The sequence below is a fragment of the Petromyzon marinus genome, chromosome 25 (assembly GCF_048934315.1).
Source record: "Petromyzon marinus isolate PM22_M1 ecotype Great Lakes invasive population chromosome 25, UKy_Petmar_22M1.pri1.0, whole genome shotgun sequence".
Classification (NCBI taxonomy): domain Eukaryota; kingdom Metazoa; phylum Chordata; class Hyperoartia; order Petromyzontiformes; family Petromyzontidae; genus Petromyzon; species Petromyzon marinus.
The window spans coordinates 1,942,573-1,958,658 of record NC_133691.1 but is presented as its reverse complement, the minus strand read 5'-3'; the positions used below and the strand labels follow the sequence as shown (position 1 = coordinate 1,958,658).

The 16,086-nt window shown below is 43.1% G+C and overlaps 1 protein-coding gene across 11 annotated transcripts in view; it reads left to right on the top strand.

Annotated features, from left to right (window-relative positions):
- ZNF236 (zinc finger protein 236) overlaps positions 1-7,801 on the top strand; it is a 48,030-nt gene extending 40,229 nt beyond the window's left edge. For all 11 annotated transcript variants that reach the window (XM_076069620.1, XM_076069613.1, XM_076069616.1 and 8 more), the window contains exons 29-33: positions 1,786-1,911; positions 2,339-2,551; positions 3,179-3,308; positions 3,658-3,834; positions 5,289-7,801. In XM_076069620.1, the coding sequence (XP_075925735.1) occupies positions 1,786-1,911; positions 2,339-2,551; positions 3,179-3,308; positions 3,658-3,834; positions 5,289-5,404 (762 nt within the window). In that variant the 3' untranslated portion in view covers positions 5,405-7,801. The remainder of the gene's footprint in view (positions 1-1,785; positions 1,912-2,338; positions 2,552-3,178; positions 3,309-3,657; positions 3,835-5,288) is intronic.
- The last annotated feature ends 8,285 nt before the right edge of the window (positions 7,802-16,086 follow it).

The following is a 16,086-nucleotide window of genomic DNA, read 5'->3' as shown; positions in this document are numbered from 1 at the left end:
TCACGTTATAGCGGGACAGACTGTACTCGACCAGTTGATGCGAATGCTGTCGCAAGAGGTCACACTTTTAGTGCAACGGTCCTTGGCTGACTGCGTGATGAATGAATGAATATAACAACTAACTGGCATCAGCCTTTGCTCGCTTTTTATTGGCTTTGGCATCGCACTCCGCACGAGGCAAATTACTCGGTTCGCTGATGTATGTATGCTGAGCTTCTTTCGCACACTGTATGTAGCCACAAGTGTGCTAATCGGAGCTTATGATGATGATGGAGTTGATATATTTTAGCATTGTTAGTACAGAATGTTTTTTCAAGCAATATACTGCTTTCGTTGTTGGATTTTAAGATCTGGCATCATATTTGGATTCATCGCCATTGAAAATCTTCAAAAGTAAACCAACATGGGCCTCCGTAAAAAAAAAGACGCTCACATGTCTGCCTCTAATTTTGAGCAGGGTTTTTAAGAGCAAAAATTTCATTTTTGGATATTTCCAGTTATAACCACAAACTACATTTTTGCCAAATGTCACATTTCTCGTGCATTTATTACATCAATAGAATTGACATCAGTCGATCACAATTGTCTATAAACATTAGGTAGCAAGTTGTTAAAGGACTGTGCTAGTTTTAAAATGCAAAAACAAGGTTGTGCCATGTTTACCTGTTTATCACCAGTTACTTAGTTGCCCAGGAAAACCACAAACACTCTATTTTTTATGGTGGTGGGGATTTTGACTTAATATTTAAATAAATTAAAGATAAGAAAACATCTCACCAAGAAGTTACTTCTCCAGCCATAGTAATTTCATCTTCGCACTTTTCAAAAACTAGTCATGAGATCTTTTAATTCCTCCTGCCAGTCGACACAACAGTGCCCAAAGGGTTAATTGTCCAGGAGAGGTGTTCATAATGCTCATGCGTCCTCTACTGCAGAGAATACTAATTTGGTAGTCACCCTTGACTGCTTTTATAAAGGTGCAAAGGACTAAACCCTTACCCCTGACCCCCTCCTCCTCCTCTTCCTCACTCTCTTGGCTGCACTCCGATTGGACGTGTCTGGAGTTCTCTTAGATCGTCTCCCGAGTGTTCCAGCCCTGACACTGGGCCCGTGTTAAAGTCACGTTTCTTCGTTTATTCTCGGCCTCGTCTCTTTTTTTTTGTTTTTGAGTACCGTGACTCCAGAAACATTCTTCTACTGCTCCACATGCTTGCTGTGCCCCTCTATTGATGCTAACAATGCTGCATCTATCAAATTGTGTCCCGACCTCGTACACATGCTTGCACACCCCTGGCACGTCTCCTTTCTTTATTTCAGTAGAAACTTTATTGACTTTAGCCCTTTTACATGCCATCCTGTCTGCTGGAACAATTTAAGCAATTCAACTTATCTATACCACTCAACTTGTTTTCTTCTACCGAGACTTGTTTTTTGACCTTTGTTTAAGTATGACTTTATAAAGCCGATTTATGTTTCTGTGCAACTTCCACTCCATAGCCTCCCCCCCCCCAATACCTCATATGCATTTATAATTCAAAAGTGTATATTTTATATAATGTATGCATTGTGAGGAATCATTATACGTTAGCCTTTGACCCACATGAACCAGCAAGTAGGTACTCTCGTAGATATCTTGCTGTGAATAATAATTTGTGTTGCACGAATGCTTTTCCTATGATTCACTTGTTCCATTTTGGTCAAAAACGAATACTGGCTCTGGAAATACTTTGGCCTGTCTCAATACGACAATGGCAGGAGAGTCTAATGTTTTCTGTGCATGTACAGGAGCAACCGTTTCCGTCAGTCTTGGGTGAGCCAAACCTCCCCGGCCAGGAGGCTGGAACGAGCCAGCAGATGATTCTAGTGAGCCACACAAGTGGGGCCACGGACGGAGATGTTACCACCTTCCAGGTGACTTTTTTTCTCTCTACAATTGTCTCATCCGCATTACTTTAATTTGACCAAATGGCACTATCTTGTAACTAAATTCATACTACTGATTGAATTCTATGTTTTATTTCGTGAAGCATTAAATGTAACACTGAGTGTCAGCTTTTGTTCGCTTCCTAGTTAACCAGCTAATCGATCAGAATAAAGTGTTAGATTATCGATGTGTGTATCAAATTGTGCGTGTATCAGAATCTGTTATTAAAATGATGTACGTTGAGCTTCTTTCGCACCGTCGTACGTAGCCAACCGTGCTAATCGGAGGTGCGATTATAATAAGCTCAATCTGTATTTTTAAAGTCACGTCCGCTTTTTGTGCACAGAATCTCCCAAGCCTACGCGTTGATTACGTTCAAGTATGTGATGGCCTCGATGTTTCCAATCTCCACAGATGGGTGAGGGCTGCATGAGTCTGACGGACGAGAGCCCAATGGAGGAGGAGGAGGAAGACGAAGAGGAGCCACCCATCGTATGCCCTGAGTGCCACCAGCCCTGCACCTCACCAATGCTCTTGCGTCAGCACCTGCGATTGGTGCATGGGGAGGACCGCTTGCACACTTGCCCTTTGTGCAGCAAAAGCTTCAAGAGGGCCACCCACCTCAAGGTACAGGGCTGGGATGTGGGTAGTGCCATAGCTACCATGAGTACCACATTTGTTTTGAAGCACGGCACAAGCAGATGCTTGGACTATTTAAACTACTAAACATTTTTTTAATTTTACCAGGTAAGGCACCGCTGAGGTATATAGCTATTTTTCAGAAGTGACCTGACCACAAATGATAACAAAGTGGCTTATGTGCAAATATATAGCAGCCAAATAATTATTAAAAACGCATGTTTTTAAATGTGGAGGTAAAAACTGGAGGACCCAAAGAAAAATCCACGTGACCACGAAAAGAACACGCACACTCGAAATATACAACCTCCTGTATACCAGGCGAGGTAGTGAATTAGAGCCCAGTAACAAATGTCAAGCAAGATATTGCATGAATATTACCGAGTAGCTATCCGATGTGTTTTCGGATCGTTCAGCATCATGCCTTGACGTTTGTCTTCACGCACTCGGAGCTTTTTTGAGAAACTCCGAAACACGTGAGGATCAACATCGGGCATCAACCTGAATAACTCGCGGTACAACTTGAAAACGCATCCCAGGGATATTACACTCCAGTCACGTGTCCTGGCAGTGTGGCGCGTGTAAACACTTCCTTGTTGCTGTCCCCCTCGGCAGGAGCACATGCAGACACACGAGCCGGGATCCTCTGCCTCTCGGCAGAAGCCACGCCTCTACAAGTGTGACCACTGCGATAAGTCATTCGCCAAACCCAGCCAGCTGCAAAGGCACAACCGTATTCACACAGGTGGGTTGCAAACGTACGTTGAAAAAGCACGATGCCTACGCTTGACAGCTTAGCTCGTCGGCATGAGTGCAATCGCTCTGTCCGTCTGCCTGTTTCGCTGTTTAAAGTTGAGGTGAACAATAACGCTCGAAGACGTGGCGTTTCTCTCGTAACGGCCCAGGAGGAGTTCACCCCCTCCTGATGACATCATTACGTTTCGACGTAATCTCGTAATACCACACGTCATGCGTGAATTAAATACTTTCGAGGACAAACGCACGTTGGAAAGCATTACCGAAACGATGCATGTGCATGACCTTGTTTAAAATGTGTTGGAAGTATGAACTTTTCTTTTTTACATGCGTCACAGGTGAACGGCCGTACATTTGCCAGGTGTGCGATAAGGCTTTCAATCAGACAAATGCTCTTCAAATTCATATGAAGAAGCACACTGGAGAAAAGCCCTACAAATGCCAGTACTGCGACATGGCTTTCTCTCAGAAGGGCAACATGAAGATCCACATAAAGAGGGCACACGAGATTTCCCGTGAGTACTTAATGAAAACTCCATGGCTATTAGAGTTTTCAAATCCATTTTGATTCGGCTTCAGATAACACTTTTTTTGCAATGGGATTTAACATATTTAGCTATTTAGTTTAATCTATCTAAATTGCCCTCACAAAAACTCACCGAAAATGTTTTAGCAGTGATAACTTTTATGATGAGTTTTCGTAACATGCGGCCCATTAACCATTGGGCAACAGTAGGGCCTAGAAGCCAATTTAATACGAGTGCCCTGTGTTGTGTATTTCCGTGTGCTTTTCATTTATTCACGTGTGGCATTGAGCAGCAGCTCTGACTTGATTCTAGTAATGTCAGTCAGAGAGTTGAGCGCATAGCTGGTCTTTTTACGAGCACCCAGTACCCATTCAAGTAAAATAAAATAAAACTAGAAGGGTAACTGATTAATGGTACAGTGCCAGAAATGTGCGGGTGGTCGCACACACAAGTTGCATTTTTAGCCAATGTTACCACTTAAATTTTTTTTTAATTTGCCTTAAAAAAACTGTAACACGAGTATGAAATGTATACATTTATCTGCCTGAAGTACACTGCCTCTGTTGTTTCATTGAAATGTAATATTCTTATGAGGTTAAGTGAGTTTCATTGTTGACCGAGGTCTGGTTTTTTTTGGGCCTCGCGTTTATTTTAAGTGGCGTGTTACAATTTCGAGGGAGAATAAACTGTGTATGTTCAGTGATGATAAAGTCCACCCCCAGATTGTATCGGCTCAGTCCAATGCAGGGCAAAGTGGAAGCTTTAAAGGGTGGGGGCGCGGGGGCTCCAGGTTTCCTAACTGCCTTGGAACAATTTCAAATGCTTTGATGCTCAGGTGAAATTATATATAAACATGTCTTTCATGCTAATCATTGATGTTATCGAGGATTGCCTGCCAATTGTAAGCCAGGCCGTGTGGATGTTCATTTGAAATATATATTTCCCTTATTTTTAAAAATATAGTTTACATTTGATTTAGAAGCTCTGTTGCTTTGCATACATGTTGAAAAGCTGTTGTTAACATTTGGCAGTTATGAACACTGACTAGTTTAAAATGTAATTGGTATTATAGTTTTGATTATTGTTTGTAATCACTTTTATCGTCAGTGTTATGAACCTCGTTCATAACATGAACAGTGTTGCAGTAATTCCAATTTTATATATGAATTAGAAATTGTATATAATGTACTTCAGGGGCTTCAAATATTCTCAAGAAAGCTGAGAAGACTAACTGACGATGACTTATGAAGGACTCTTACCTTTTTGAACTAACATTTGCCTCCACTTTATTTTAATAACAGTATTCAATTTCCTGCACAAATCAGGAACATCAGCTGCCTTTTATTAAGGGGGTCGCTTTTATCACAAAGGCTTAAAATTGGTTTTGGATGTTATTGTTATTCACCGCTGACTCTCATACCCATTCACTCTGCCGACTGCAGAAGGTTCGCTCGACAGGACAGGGAGTAGTGAACACGAGAGCGCAGAGGGACAGGAGCAAGACAACGACGACGTGGGAAACATGGACCTGTCTTCTGTGGTCAACGACATTTTCTAGCGGCTGAGGTGTAAAGCTTCCGCCCTAATGAAGGCCGTTGTCTACGTCACGAGGCATGCGGCTAAAAAAAAAAATTCTCGCTAAAAATGAGCACGTGTTAATAGTGTCGTGTGAACAACACGCCGCCCATTTAATATTGTCACGCACGGTGTTAGATGATCAACACTACCAGAAGAGAGCCTTATCAGCATAAAAAAAAACACATTGATGAACACAAATGGGCGTCCTCTAAACAAAATGAGCGTGCCATTGCCATCGTTCGTTAATAAGCTTTTTCTACCGTTGTGTTTGTAAATAATTTCGAAATGACAAAAAAGAGAAACTATTTACGGTTATTTATGGTGAATTTAACTGCTGCTTCATTTTGGTACAAAAGTTCCCTTTATGTGTTATTCACATTATGCACAATGCTCAAAGTATGCATTGGCCACATCTAAAAAGAAGTGCCAGCCTTCCGCTTAAATGTGTTGTCGGTGACGTTACAGTGTTTGCGAGGGCAATTGTGTCCCTTCAATAGCCATTATCGCGCCTATTTAAAGAGATTTTGTGGAAGTGGGATGTGAGCATATATTTAGATTTTCTTTTTAAATATACTATATATTTATGTGATGGATAATGTAAATTATTTCTCAAGACTGCTTTTCTGTTCATTCCAAAGAATATTTTTGTAAATAAAGATTGTTTCATACAGATGAACACATTTTGCTTTGCAAAAGCAACATAGTTTTTTTTAGGTTTATTTAGGTTTTTATTTTATTTGATGTCTTCACAGTGACACTAAAGAAAAAACATACCTTGTGTCTTGAGTTTCTTTGTACCTGCGATAACGCTCAATGTTTCCTGTGAATCTCCACCAGAGTTCTTACGAAGCAAGTTGACCTGTTCCAAAACTCATGCAACAAAAATTGTTAGAACTATTTGTGATATGGGAACACAGTGGCGATACAACAGCGACCCGTAAATTGTAACTCATTTCGTACTTATATGAAGTAAATATAGCATTATGTATTATCTGAATTATTGCGGTTGCACTAATTTTTTAAATATTAATAATAAAATAACGTGGTGGTTTTGCAAGAGGCATTTAACCTTCATTTCCCTTGTCCTACAGTTGATGGATGGGCCAGTAGAAATTAGGGCGCCAAACGTTCGAGACACAATTCTCAGGAGAAACTGATGGTAGCATGAGTAAGAAGAGTACTTTTATTTATCACGTTTTATTTCCTTGCAAACAAATGTATAGGTTTTTTTAAATTGTTATTTTTCCCTGGCCGATTGCTTTGCTAATACCTTGGCAGCAAATAAAAAGCCGTCTTGCTCGATAGCAAAAACAACCATGAGCCAATAAAAACACAGCCTTCTTTATTTCCCTCCCTGGTATCATTTCATTCAGACTTCCTTTATATTTTGACAATTATACCGAAGCGTGGCACTAAGCGATTTATTCTAGCAGCAGTGCCATTGCTCATCAAACAGATATCATTTTTCCTCATTGGGGTATAAAAAGGTGGCAGGAGTGTATTTTGAGAAGTGGAGTTTATAACATTTGGTGCCCTTTGTTAATGTATGCTTGCACACACAAGTAAAGTGATATCTGCTGGTATATTTACAATGTGCAAAAAAATCTAATATATTTTCTCTTACTGTAAATAGTATAAAAATTTGAACAAATGAACGTTGCTAGCCCTTACCTTGTGTCTATGACAAGGTGTTAGTAGAATAATAGTTGTCAATGGGAATGAGGTATGTTTATGGAGCATATTCAATTAAGTGTCTTTTTACCTAATTTTTTTGCTACTACTTATACATCTTCTGATGTACGTCTAGGAAAAGTAAATGGACAAAGCACATTTTGGATCTGTGTACGTGTCTGTCCAAATTGAGGACAGCCATAATAAATGATGCCTTGAAAAACTATTGTTTTTTATGCACACTTAATCAGTAACAGGTTTGTAAGGCAACCACCCCTGTATGCAGTTTGACATCATAGCTGCCTACACTTGTGTTTTTGTTGTTTTCGCATTAAATCCAACATGCAAACAGCTACCCCTGGGAGTTGCTCGCGGTGTGAATGGCAGTATGTGCCTTCAATGCAACTTGTGTTCCAGTGCAGTAAATTCCACGTTGCACACTGCGTATAATTTTTGCCGCATGCCTCTTTAGGGACGAACTATTGCACTATAATTTATTGTTTTGTTTCAGTTTTCTTTAAAAAAAATGTTAGCGATAGCCATTTTTATTTTTGGGATTAACTACCTCAGATTATTTGATGCATGTGCCATGTCGTTTGCTGTGCTTCTGTAAATTCATGAATGATGGTTATGTGGATGAAAAGTTCAACATCGTATAAATATTGTGACCACCTTGCCCATGATTAAAATTACAGGACAAATGCAAGTGCTTTGTGAGAATATATTTTTTTATATAAATTGTTTCAGTGCTAAAGTTTGGTGTCCAATTTGGGTCAGTTTATTTCCTTAAAATCAGATTTTAGGGCATTTATCTTGATAAGCTAAAAATATGTATGGTAATTACAATCGGTTTTACTTACAAACAACATATACTTGTTGGAAAATGCGTTTTGCTCATGGATCCGTTGTGAAAGTATTCCGCGTTGGTCTTAGAAACTGTGCAGTGGAAGATAACGGTACAATTGTGATGGAATGTTCTGTTCATCGTATATTTACAGTCCATACCATATACCCACATCTATTGTAATGTTATGGCCAACTTTCCATATTTTTTTGTGTAATCCGTGCTCCAAAACACAGTGCAAGTATCACAGCTTGTGAAATTAACGGCAGTTCCTGATAATCCCATCTCTTAATCCCTGGTGGCTGTCTCGGCCCACGATCATGCGAGTACCGTAAAGGGGTTTTGCGAGTGCCCTTTGCCGTGGAGGAAACCCAAGCTTTCCCAATGTTACGTCAGGAAGGTTTATCTTTTGTGATGCACGTACTTCAGTCACTGTTTAAGAAGCATTGCTGGGCCTCTCGACACTTCTTACCTTTTCAACACCAGCCCTTGCTAAACCTGGGAGCGTGAAGTCGACCCCATTTTACATTCTGCATGTGCATGCACCACAGTTTGAGTAAGCACGTAATTTGTGTATTTTATATTTTAAACCTTGCTTGTACTAGGGGAATGCAAACAAATGGGGTTTCAAAGGTTGTCCTAATTATTAGATCAATAGATTAGAACATCCTTCGCGTAATCATTAAAATGCGAAAAAAACAGCGTTCGAACTTTTTTTTCTTGTACGGTGACACCTTGAATCTTAAATTGTCAGGCTTTATTTTCCGACGGGTAAGGTATCGTAGAATCGACAATACAGAATTCTTGTGCACTATCGTCTTACGTTCGCTCGAGTGTAACAAAGATTTGTTGGTTCAATATTGTAAGCGCGCGCATGTGGGCACTTGAGCAAAGTTTGCACAAGGAGTCAAATGACCCAGGGGAAACATCGAGAGAGAGAGAGAAGAAAAAAAAGAAGTCTTTAGACATGTTAAATATTGCACGCGTGTTAAATTTGCAATGCACTCAGTGGACGGGGAATACACCAGCCGTAACACGGCACTGACAGTGCAGTTCTCCAGGCGTGAGTCTCAGATTGCTCCAAGGTTGAACGTATTTGACGGTTGAACGCGGCCCGTTTACTTGGGCGCTGAGAGACTGCGGGGTCTCCGGGGATGAGCACACCAAGCGAAGCATTTGACAGTCGTAGAACCACACACTCCAAATAAAGCGACCTCTGTTCACTTTGTCGCAGCCGAAATGAACCCGCAGCATTGTCTCTTTCGTTTCTGGCTCTGTGACGGCTTCAAGCTTAACCCCTCTGCACAGTTAATCTTGCCGCGCTGCCGAGATAGTGACGTCTTTTCCTGTTATATATTGATAAATGATGTACTGGTTTTCATGTTTTGAATTTTTATGGAATAATATACTCCAACCTCTCGTGTTTCAGCACCTTAAACCTTATCAGACAGTGCTGGCTGAGGAAAAATGTCCACACACACACACGCACGCGCAAATATAAACATTCGTATATATTAATAACTTATTTTAAGCAACGTGACTAACAAACGCAGCAGCAACAACAACAACAAAACCACACCGTGGAAAGATAGCGGCCGAGGAGGGTCGCAGCATCGCATATTCACAATTGGTGGTCGCTTTCCTCCACCCGTTGCCAACGCAATGCATCGCGTGCGCGTTTCGGCGTCAAGCGGTGAGCACCGCCGATTGCGGGGTCGTGCAGCCGAGTCAGCCAGCGCGTACGCGCGCAGGTAATAAACTTGTCCAGCTCGGGTCCGCGCTGCGGCGGGCGCTCCACGCGTGTCCTGCTGTGGGAGGATGAAAATGATGGATACAGGCTTGAGGGGAGGAAAGCGCAAGGGCTTGATGTAGCTTGGTCCCCGCTGAGAGGCTGCGATAATGATGGATCCAGATGTACGCGGACGGAACGCCTCGCCGTAGCGCTGCCTCGGCCGCTCGCTGCGAGAGCTGTCTGACCTCATTCGTTAGCCCATGGGGCTGGCAGAATACATACGGCAATCAGCCATTGTTAGCGCGAAAAAAAAGATACGACTGCTTGCATACATTTCCATCTAATTTGAAATGACAAGAAAAGGATTCATTGTTTTGGGCTCGGCAATACATTTTGGGAAAAGGGCTATATTCCACGATCCATTCCAGACACCTTGGAAATGGCGCAAAGTTGTGATTTATCAATAAAAATCAAAGGTAATCTTGTAATATTCTTTTCTAATCTGATTTTCCATATTAATACCTTAGGTGTTAAGTTCAGAGGCAGCACATTTGCTGTGAGACTGCGAACAAAGTCCCCACGTTACTTCTGCCAGGTCCAGATTTTACTTCAAGCAGGTCCAGATGGGTTAAACTATTTTATTAAATTAACTTTTATGAAAGGTTTTTTTTCTTGGCACTGGTCTTTATAGAATAACTTCAAAGAAGGTTAGATGTTGGAATTTTCTTTAAGGCTTAACATGAATATAATTTAATGCAATTTAGATCGTTGTACCTAATGGCGCTTGGGCTCAAATATATTAAAATATTTATATTTGTATTGTCTTACTTTGTAATCTGTTGTCAAAGTTGTACTTCAACAATAATAAATTAACGAGGCAAGTTTGCATCTTATCATTTATTCAGAAGGCAATATACATTGCATGCTCAGCTTATTGAATTTTGTGGATATTTCATGGTGGCATCATCTACCAACCACATGAGACACCACCCAACAGCCTGGAAACCTGGCAACAGATCTTGTCACAGATGGGAAACAAGTGAGTTTCTTGTGCTCACAAAAGCCTCAGCCCTGGCGGTACATATGGTGTCCCTCCCCGGCACATCATAAACATGATTTAATCTGGTGCAGTTGAAACATAAATCTTGGCGTAATAGTGCGGCAGCGTTCGCGGCGCCAGATGTGATATGGGAGCATTTTTCAATCATCGACGGTGCCGGAAAAAAGCACGGCACGAAGCGTAGGCATTATGATCTGACTAAAGGTGAAGATGGAGCCGTGTACCAGATGTTTTTTGTTTTAATTTAACTGCATCTGAGCCTTAAAAAGTGCACTGTATTTGTCTACACGTGTAACTGTGTTCTGCACGTCGCTATAAACACGAAACATGAGTGGGCGGTGAGAATGAGATGCTAAAAAAAAAACATTGCCGACCTGATGTTGAGCTTATTTTGTAAGGCCTGTCTGCACTGTTTATGGAATATATTAAGCGCCGGGCCTTCTTAAACGAAATTGATATTGTATTGAAGAGTACCGTAGGAAGTTAAAAAGTTTGTGCACGCTTTTAAATATGCTTTGTTAAAATGTTTTGACCGCCGCTCATGTGCGCGCACACAGTAATTCTTTATAGGTTTCAAATGGGTTGTCAATGTTGTTCGGACCAAATCAAAGAAATGTCAGCATTTTCCTCTGCTCAAATTCCCCAAACCGCGATGATCTGGCGTACGTTTCGAGTGTTGCTGCCAGTTACGGAAGCCAGATTTCTCCCCGTTAATAACTTTTGAACTTACGCTGTCAGCTCAGATTTGGTAACGTTAACCCATGAATGTTTAAAACATATGCAGCGCTTGGGAATACTGGAATGACAGATTTGTACGAGGAAATTAAAAAAGTGGAAATTAGCAAAGAGTACGAACGTTGATACAAAAACATGATACGGCACAATGGAGGGGGTTACATGTTAATTATATATAAATATTTATTTCTGCTAATGGTACCAGAGTGAAATTGCCAAAAAAACAGCATATTGGTTGAGGTACAAGTTGGCTGACCATTTAATCTTGTCGGGACTGATTCTGGAAAGATTCCCATTGTAACTTGGCTTGTAATTCTAAATATATACATACGTAAGGTTAATTAAAATATATCTGATTAAGAAAAAAACACGAAGTCATTGCTTCCATTGAGAGTCGTTAAATGTCAATGTCATAGCTGTATGTGTTTTGTGGCAGTTAGTAATTTATATTGACATAGGAGTACTGTGATACTCAACTACCCAAAACCTATATTCAGGATTTAATAGGAAGAATCATGAACATTGTAAACCATGAACATTTCAGCTTTTTTAAGAGTTGGGGAAGGCAGTTCTTGCGAGCTAAATACAGTTCGTCTTGCAATTCTTAGAATCTATGCATTCGCTTAACCAACATAACATCACTTGCCTTTTTCTTGTTCTGTCGCCATGGGGTAAAAAAAAAGCATCGAGCCTATGAGAATCGATGTAGCTCGTCCTTGATCTGTTTATTTTCCCTTTGGATAATGCTGCACACGTGTGGGTCCTCTGAGCCATATCCACGTGTACATCAATGCCCTGCGTCCCTTCGCGAATGCATGTGGTATGCGTTTGTTCGCAAACACACGCACACGCGAGCGCAATTGTGGCCATGCCAGCGTCTTGCTTACACGCGTTACATGTTTCCCTCCTCTTGCTGCAATGCAAATGAGCGTTATGGAGAAAACCCCACGGTGGCAAACTTGACTCGTTTTGCCCACAGATAACTCAAATTCAGGGTTGTGCCGCCCCAGTAATGTCCTGGCACAATTACATTGCGGAGACATGCAACGCGTTTAAATAGCCACGCATTGCCGAGTAACCGGCGTGCCTGCTAATTCGTGTCGCTGGAGCGGCAGCGTGCACCCCAGTGTCCGCGTTCCCCAAGCCTGAGATGCTGCATACGTGCAAATGCTGGCAGTGCAACTTCCCTTGCAGCCTTCTAGGCATAAAGCAAAGTATCGCTGCCAGCATAAATCAATGCGCTTGATGAAAGTATACCTATATGCCATGGCAGCTAACCTGTTTCTTTTTTTTTACTGATTCTTTCAAACCGAGTCTACATATTCTGGACGGAGACACGGGGGAGACACAACATATATTACCCTCCCTCTTCCTATGTAATATAGAGCTCTGTGAACTGAATTTAAACTAAGAACTATGTGTCTTTAACTTGATATTTAAGATCTTCCTCGCATGCAAGACCGCAGAGAATGGCATGCCCATTGTCACCGTGGCCTTAGAAGACGGCTCTGCTGCGTGAGAGGGCTTACACAATTATGTAGAAAGCAGACTCTGGGTGTAAATCTTCAAAACAACGGTGTTGCTGCGTTGCTTCTGACTGAGTAAATCGTGGGACCAAACGGGGTCAGTAAGCAGCCAATCGCGTGTGCTGTGTGTGAAGGTGTGCTGCGTGTGAAGGTGTGCTGCGTGTGAAGGTGTGCTGCGTGTGAAGGTGTGCTGCGTGTGAAGCTGTGCTGTGTGTGAAGGTGTGCTGCGTGTGAAGCTGTGCTGCGTGTGAAGGTGTGCTGTGTGTGAATGTGTGCTGGGTGTGAAGGTGTGCTGCGTGTGAAGCTGTGCTGCGTGTGAAGGTGTGCTGCGTGTGAAGCTGTGCTGTGTGTGAAGGTGTGCTGTGTGTGAAGCTGTGCTGCGTGTGAATGTGTGCTGCGTGTGAAGGTGTGCTGCGTGTGAAGGTGTGCTGCGTGTGAAGCTGTGCTGCGTGTGAAGGTGTGCTGCGTGTGAAGGTGTGCTGCGTGTGAAGGTGTGCTGCGTGTGAAGGTGTGCTGCGTGTGAAGCTGTGCTGCGTGTGAAGCTGTGCTGGGTGTGAAGCTGTGCTGTGTGTGAAGGTGTGCTGCATATGAAGGTGTGCTGCGTGTGAAGCTGTGCTGCGTGTGAAGCTGTGCTGCGTGTGAAGCTGTGCTGCGTGTGAAGCTGTGCTGGGTGTGAAGGTGTGCTGCGTGTGAAGGTGTGCTGCATATGAAGGTGTGCTGCGTGTGAAGCTGTGCTGCGTGTGAAGCTGTGCTGCGTGTGAAGCTGTGCTGCGTGTGAAGCTGTGCTGGGTGTGAAGGTGTGCTGCGTGTGAAGGTGTGCTGCATATGAAGGTGTGCTGCGTGTGAAGGTGTGCTGCGTGTGAAGGTGTGCTGTGTGTGAAGGTGTGCTGTGTGGTGTGCTGTGTGTGAAGGTGTGCTGCGTGTGAAGCTGTGCTGCGTGTGAAGGTGTGCTGCGTGTGAAGGTGTGCTGCATATGAAGGTGTGCTGGGTGTGAAGCTGTGCTGCGTGTGAAGGTGTGCTGTGTGGTGTGCTGTGTGTGAAGGTGTGCTGCGTGTGAAGCTGTGCTGCGTGTGAAGGTGTGCTGCGTGTGAAGGTGTGCTGCGTGTGAAGCTGTGCTGCGTGTGAAGGTGTGCTGCGTGTGAAGGTGTGCTGCGTGTGAAGGTGTGCTGCGTGTGAAGGTGTGCTGCGTGTGAAGGTGTGCTGCGTGTGAAGGTGTGCTGCGTGTGAAGGTGTGCTGTGTGTGAAGGTGTGCTGTGTGTGAAGGTGTGCTGCGTGTGAAGGTGTGCTGCGTGTGAAGGTGTGCTGTGTGTGAAGGTGTGCTGTGTGTGAAGGTGTGCTGCGTGTGAAGGTGTGCTGTGTGTGAAGGTGTGCTGCGTATGAAGGTGTGCTGCGTGTGAAGGTGTGCTGCGTGTGAAGGTGTGCTGCGTGTGAAGGTGTGCTGCGTGTGAAGGTGTGCTGCGTGTGAAGGTGTGCTGCGTGTGAAGGTGTGCTGTGTGTGAAGGTGTGCTGGGGGTCGCTCCAGTCGGTGAATGAACTGAGACATTTTCTGAAGAGGGCAATCAGGATTTTTTGTTTTTTCCATGTATAAAATCCTCATTTGCCAAATGCACACGTGGGTCACGGGCTGTGTTTTTTTTATGTATTAACAGTTTCTGCTTTGAAGTGGAGCTGTCTGTGGTTGGTGGTGGGATTATTGTTGTTGTTGGTGTGACAGCGCCCGGGTTTGATGGCCAGCGCTCGCTTTCCGTTTGGTCGGGTGGCATCGAAACATCGTGCCGGGGAAATTAGAGAGAGCCGTTTCCAGAAACGTGTGGCTCGAAACTGTGCACGTGTGGCGTTTGGGGGAGGCGGGGGAGAAGGTTGAGGGGAGGTACAGCAGGGGGTGGGTGGGTGGGTGGGGGCACACAACTCATGACATTAGTTATAGTCTCCCTGCCCCTGACAGCTCTCAACTCGGCCAGATTAATTTAAGGTTGGGCCACTTTATCACTGTCACTCCACTCGCCACCATATTTCATGTCTCTGACTTTCCATTTGGGTTCAGAATAAATCCGTGTGGGACCCCTGGGGGATCTCAGGGGGTGGGTGGGGGGGACACGCTCTTGGTTGGTCAGGCTGGCAGTCTGATGGGCAGGGTGAGCAGAGGGGAAAATGCTCACTGGCCTGGCTTGGGGATGCTCCTTGTTGTTCATTTTCACCCGAGAATACAGATGCACCACCGATGTATACAGTTTGTCACAATTGCCCCGTTTGACAAGTGCCCCTTTGTTTATTCATCGTAGACGATGCGACGCTGTTGTGCGTGCGTGCGGGCAGGCGGGCTGGCGCGCGTGTGTTGGTCTGTGTGTGCGTCTCAGTCAGGTATATCATTTAATACGGTCGCCAATATTGTTGCACTTCGAGTGGATGTTACTTTTTGCCATGAGCCAAAAGTGGAGCTTGAGTTATTTTACTGCAGTCATATTTTTCAAATTACGACATGCTGTAATTTGAAATTGCAAAATGTTAGCACGTGGCTTGGGCAAAGCAGAGAATTTGGAGTTCCTGTTTGAAATGCAGATTTGTAATCATTTTTCTTATGATCACACTTTCTTGTGTACATGCATATGGAGTGATTTAAATGAATGGTCTTGTGCAGACAGATATTAGGCACATGCCTGTAGGGTGGGAAAATGTATTGCATTCTTTAGAGTGCTTTGTTGTTATTGTATAAGTCTTCTGCCTACTAGCTAAATTGTGATTTCAATAAATAAGATGTCTCTTAAAAAAATTCCAATTAACTTTCCCGTGCCGCATTATGACTGATTGTGTCAAAACCACCCCGTACAGCAGGGGCTGTGTGAGCTTGCTTAAGCAATTCCACAGCAGACAAAGATGGTTCAGTCCTTTTTTTTGTCTCTAACTTGTTTTCATATATTCAATTTTCTGTGATAAAATATGTAACCTTGTCCCATTGTATTCGGAGTTACATTCACCCCTAATAAGTACATTTGTTATCCTCGCATCTCTTTCAAAATCCTCAGTTACTTAATTCATTCAGTAGTCCTCGCTAACTTGACATCGTTGCATCCCACTCGATTTTATATTTCCACCT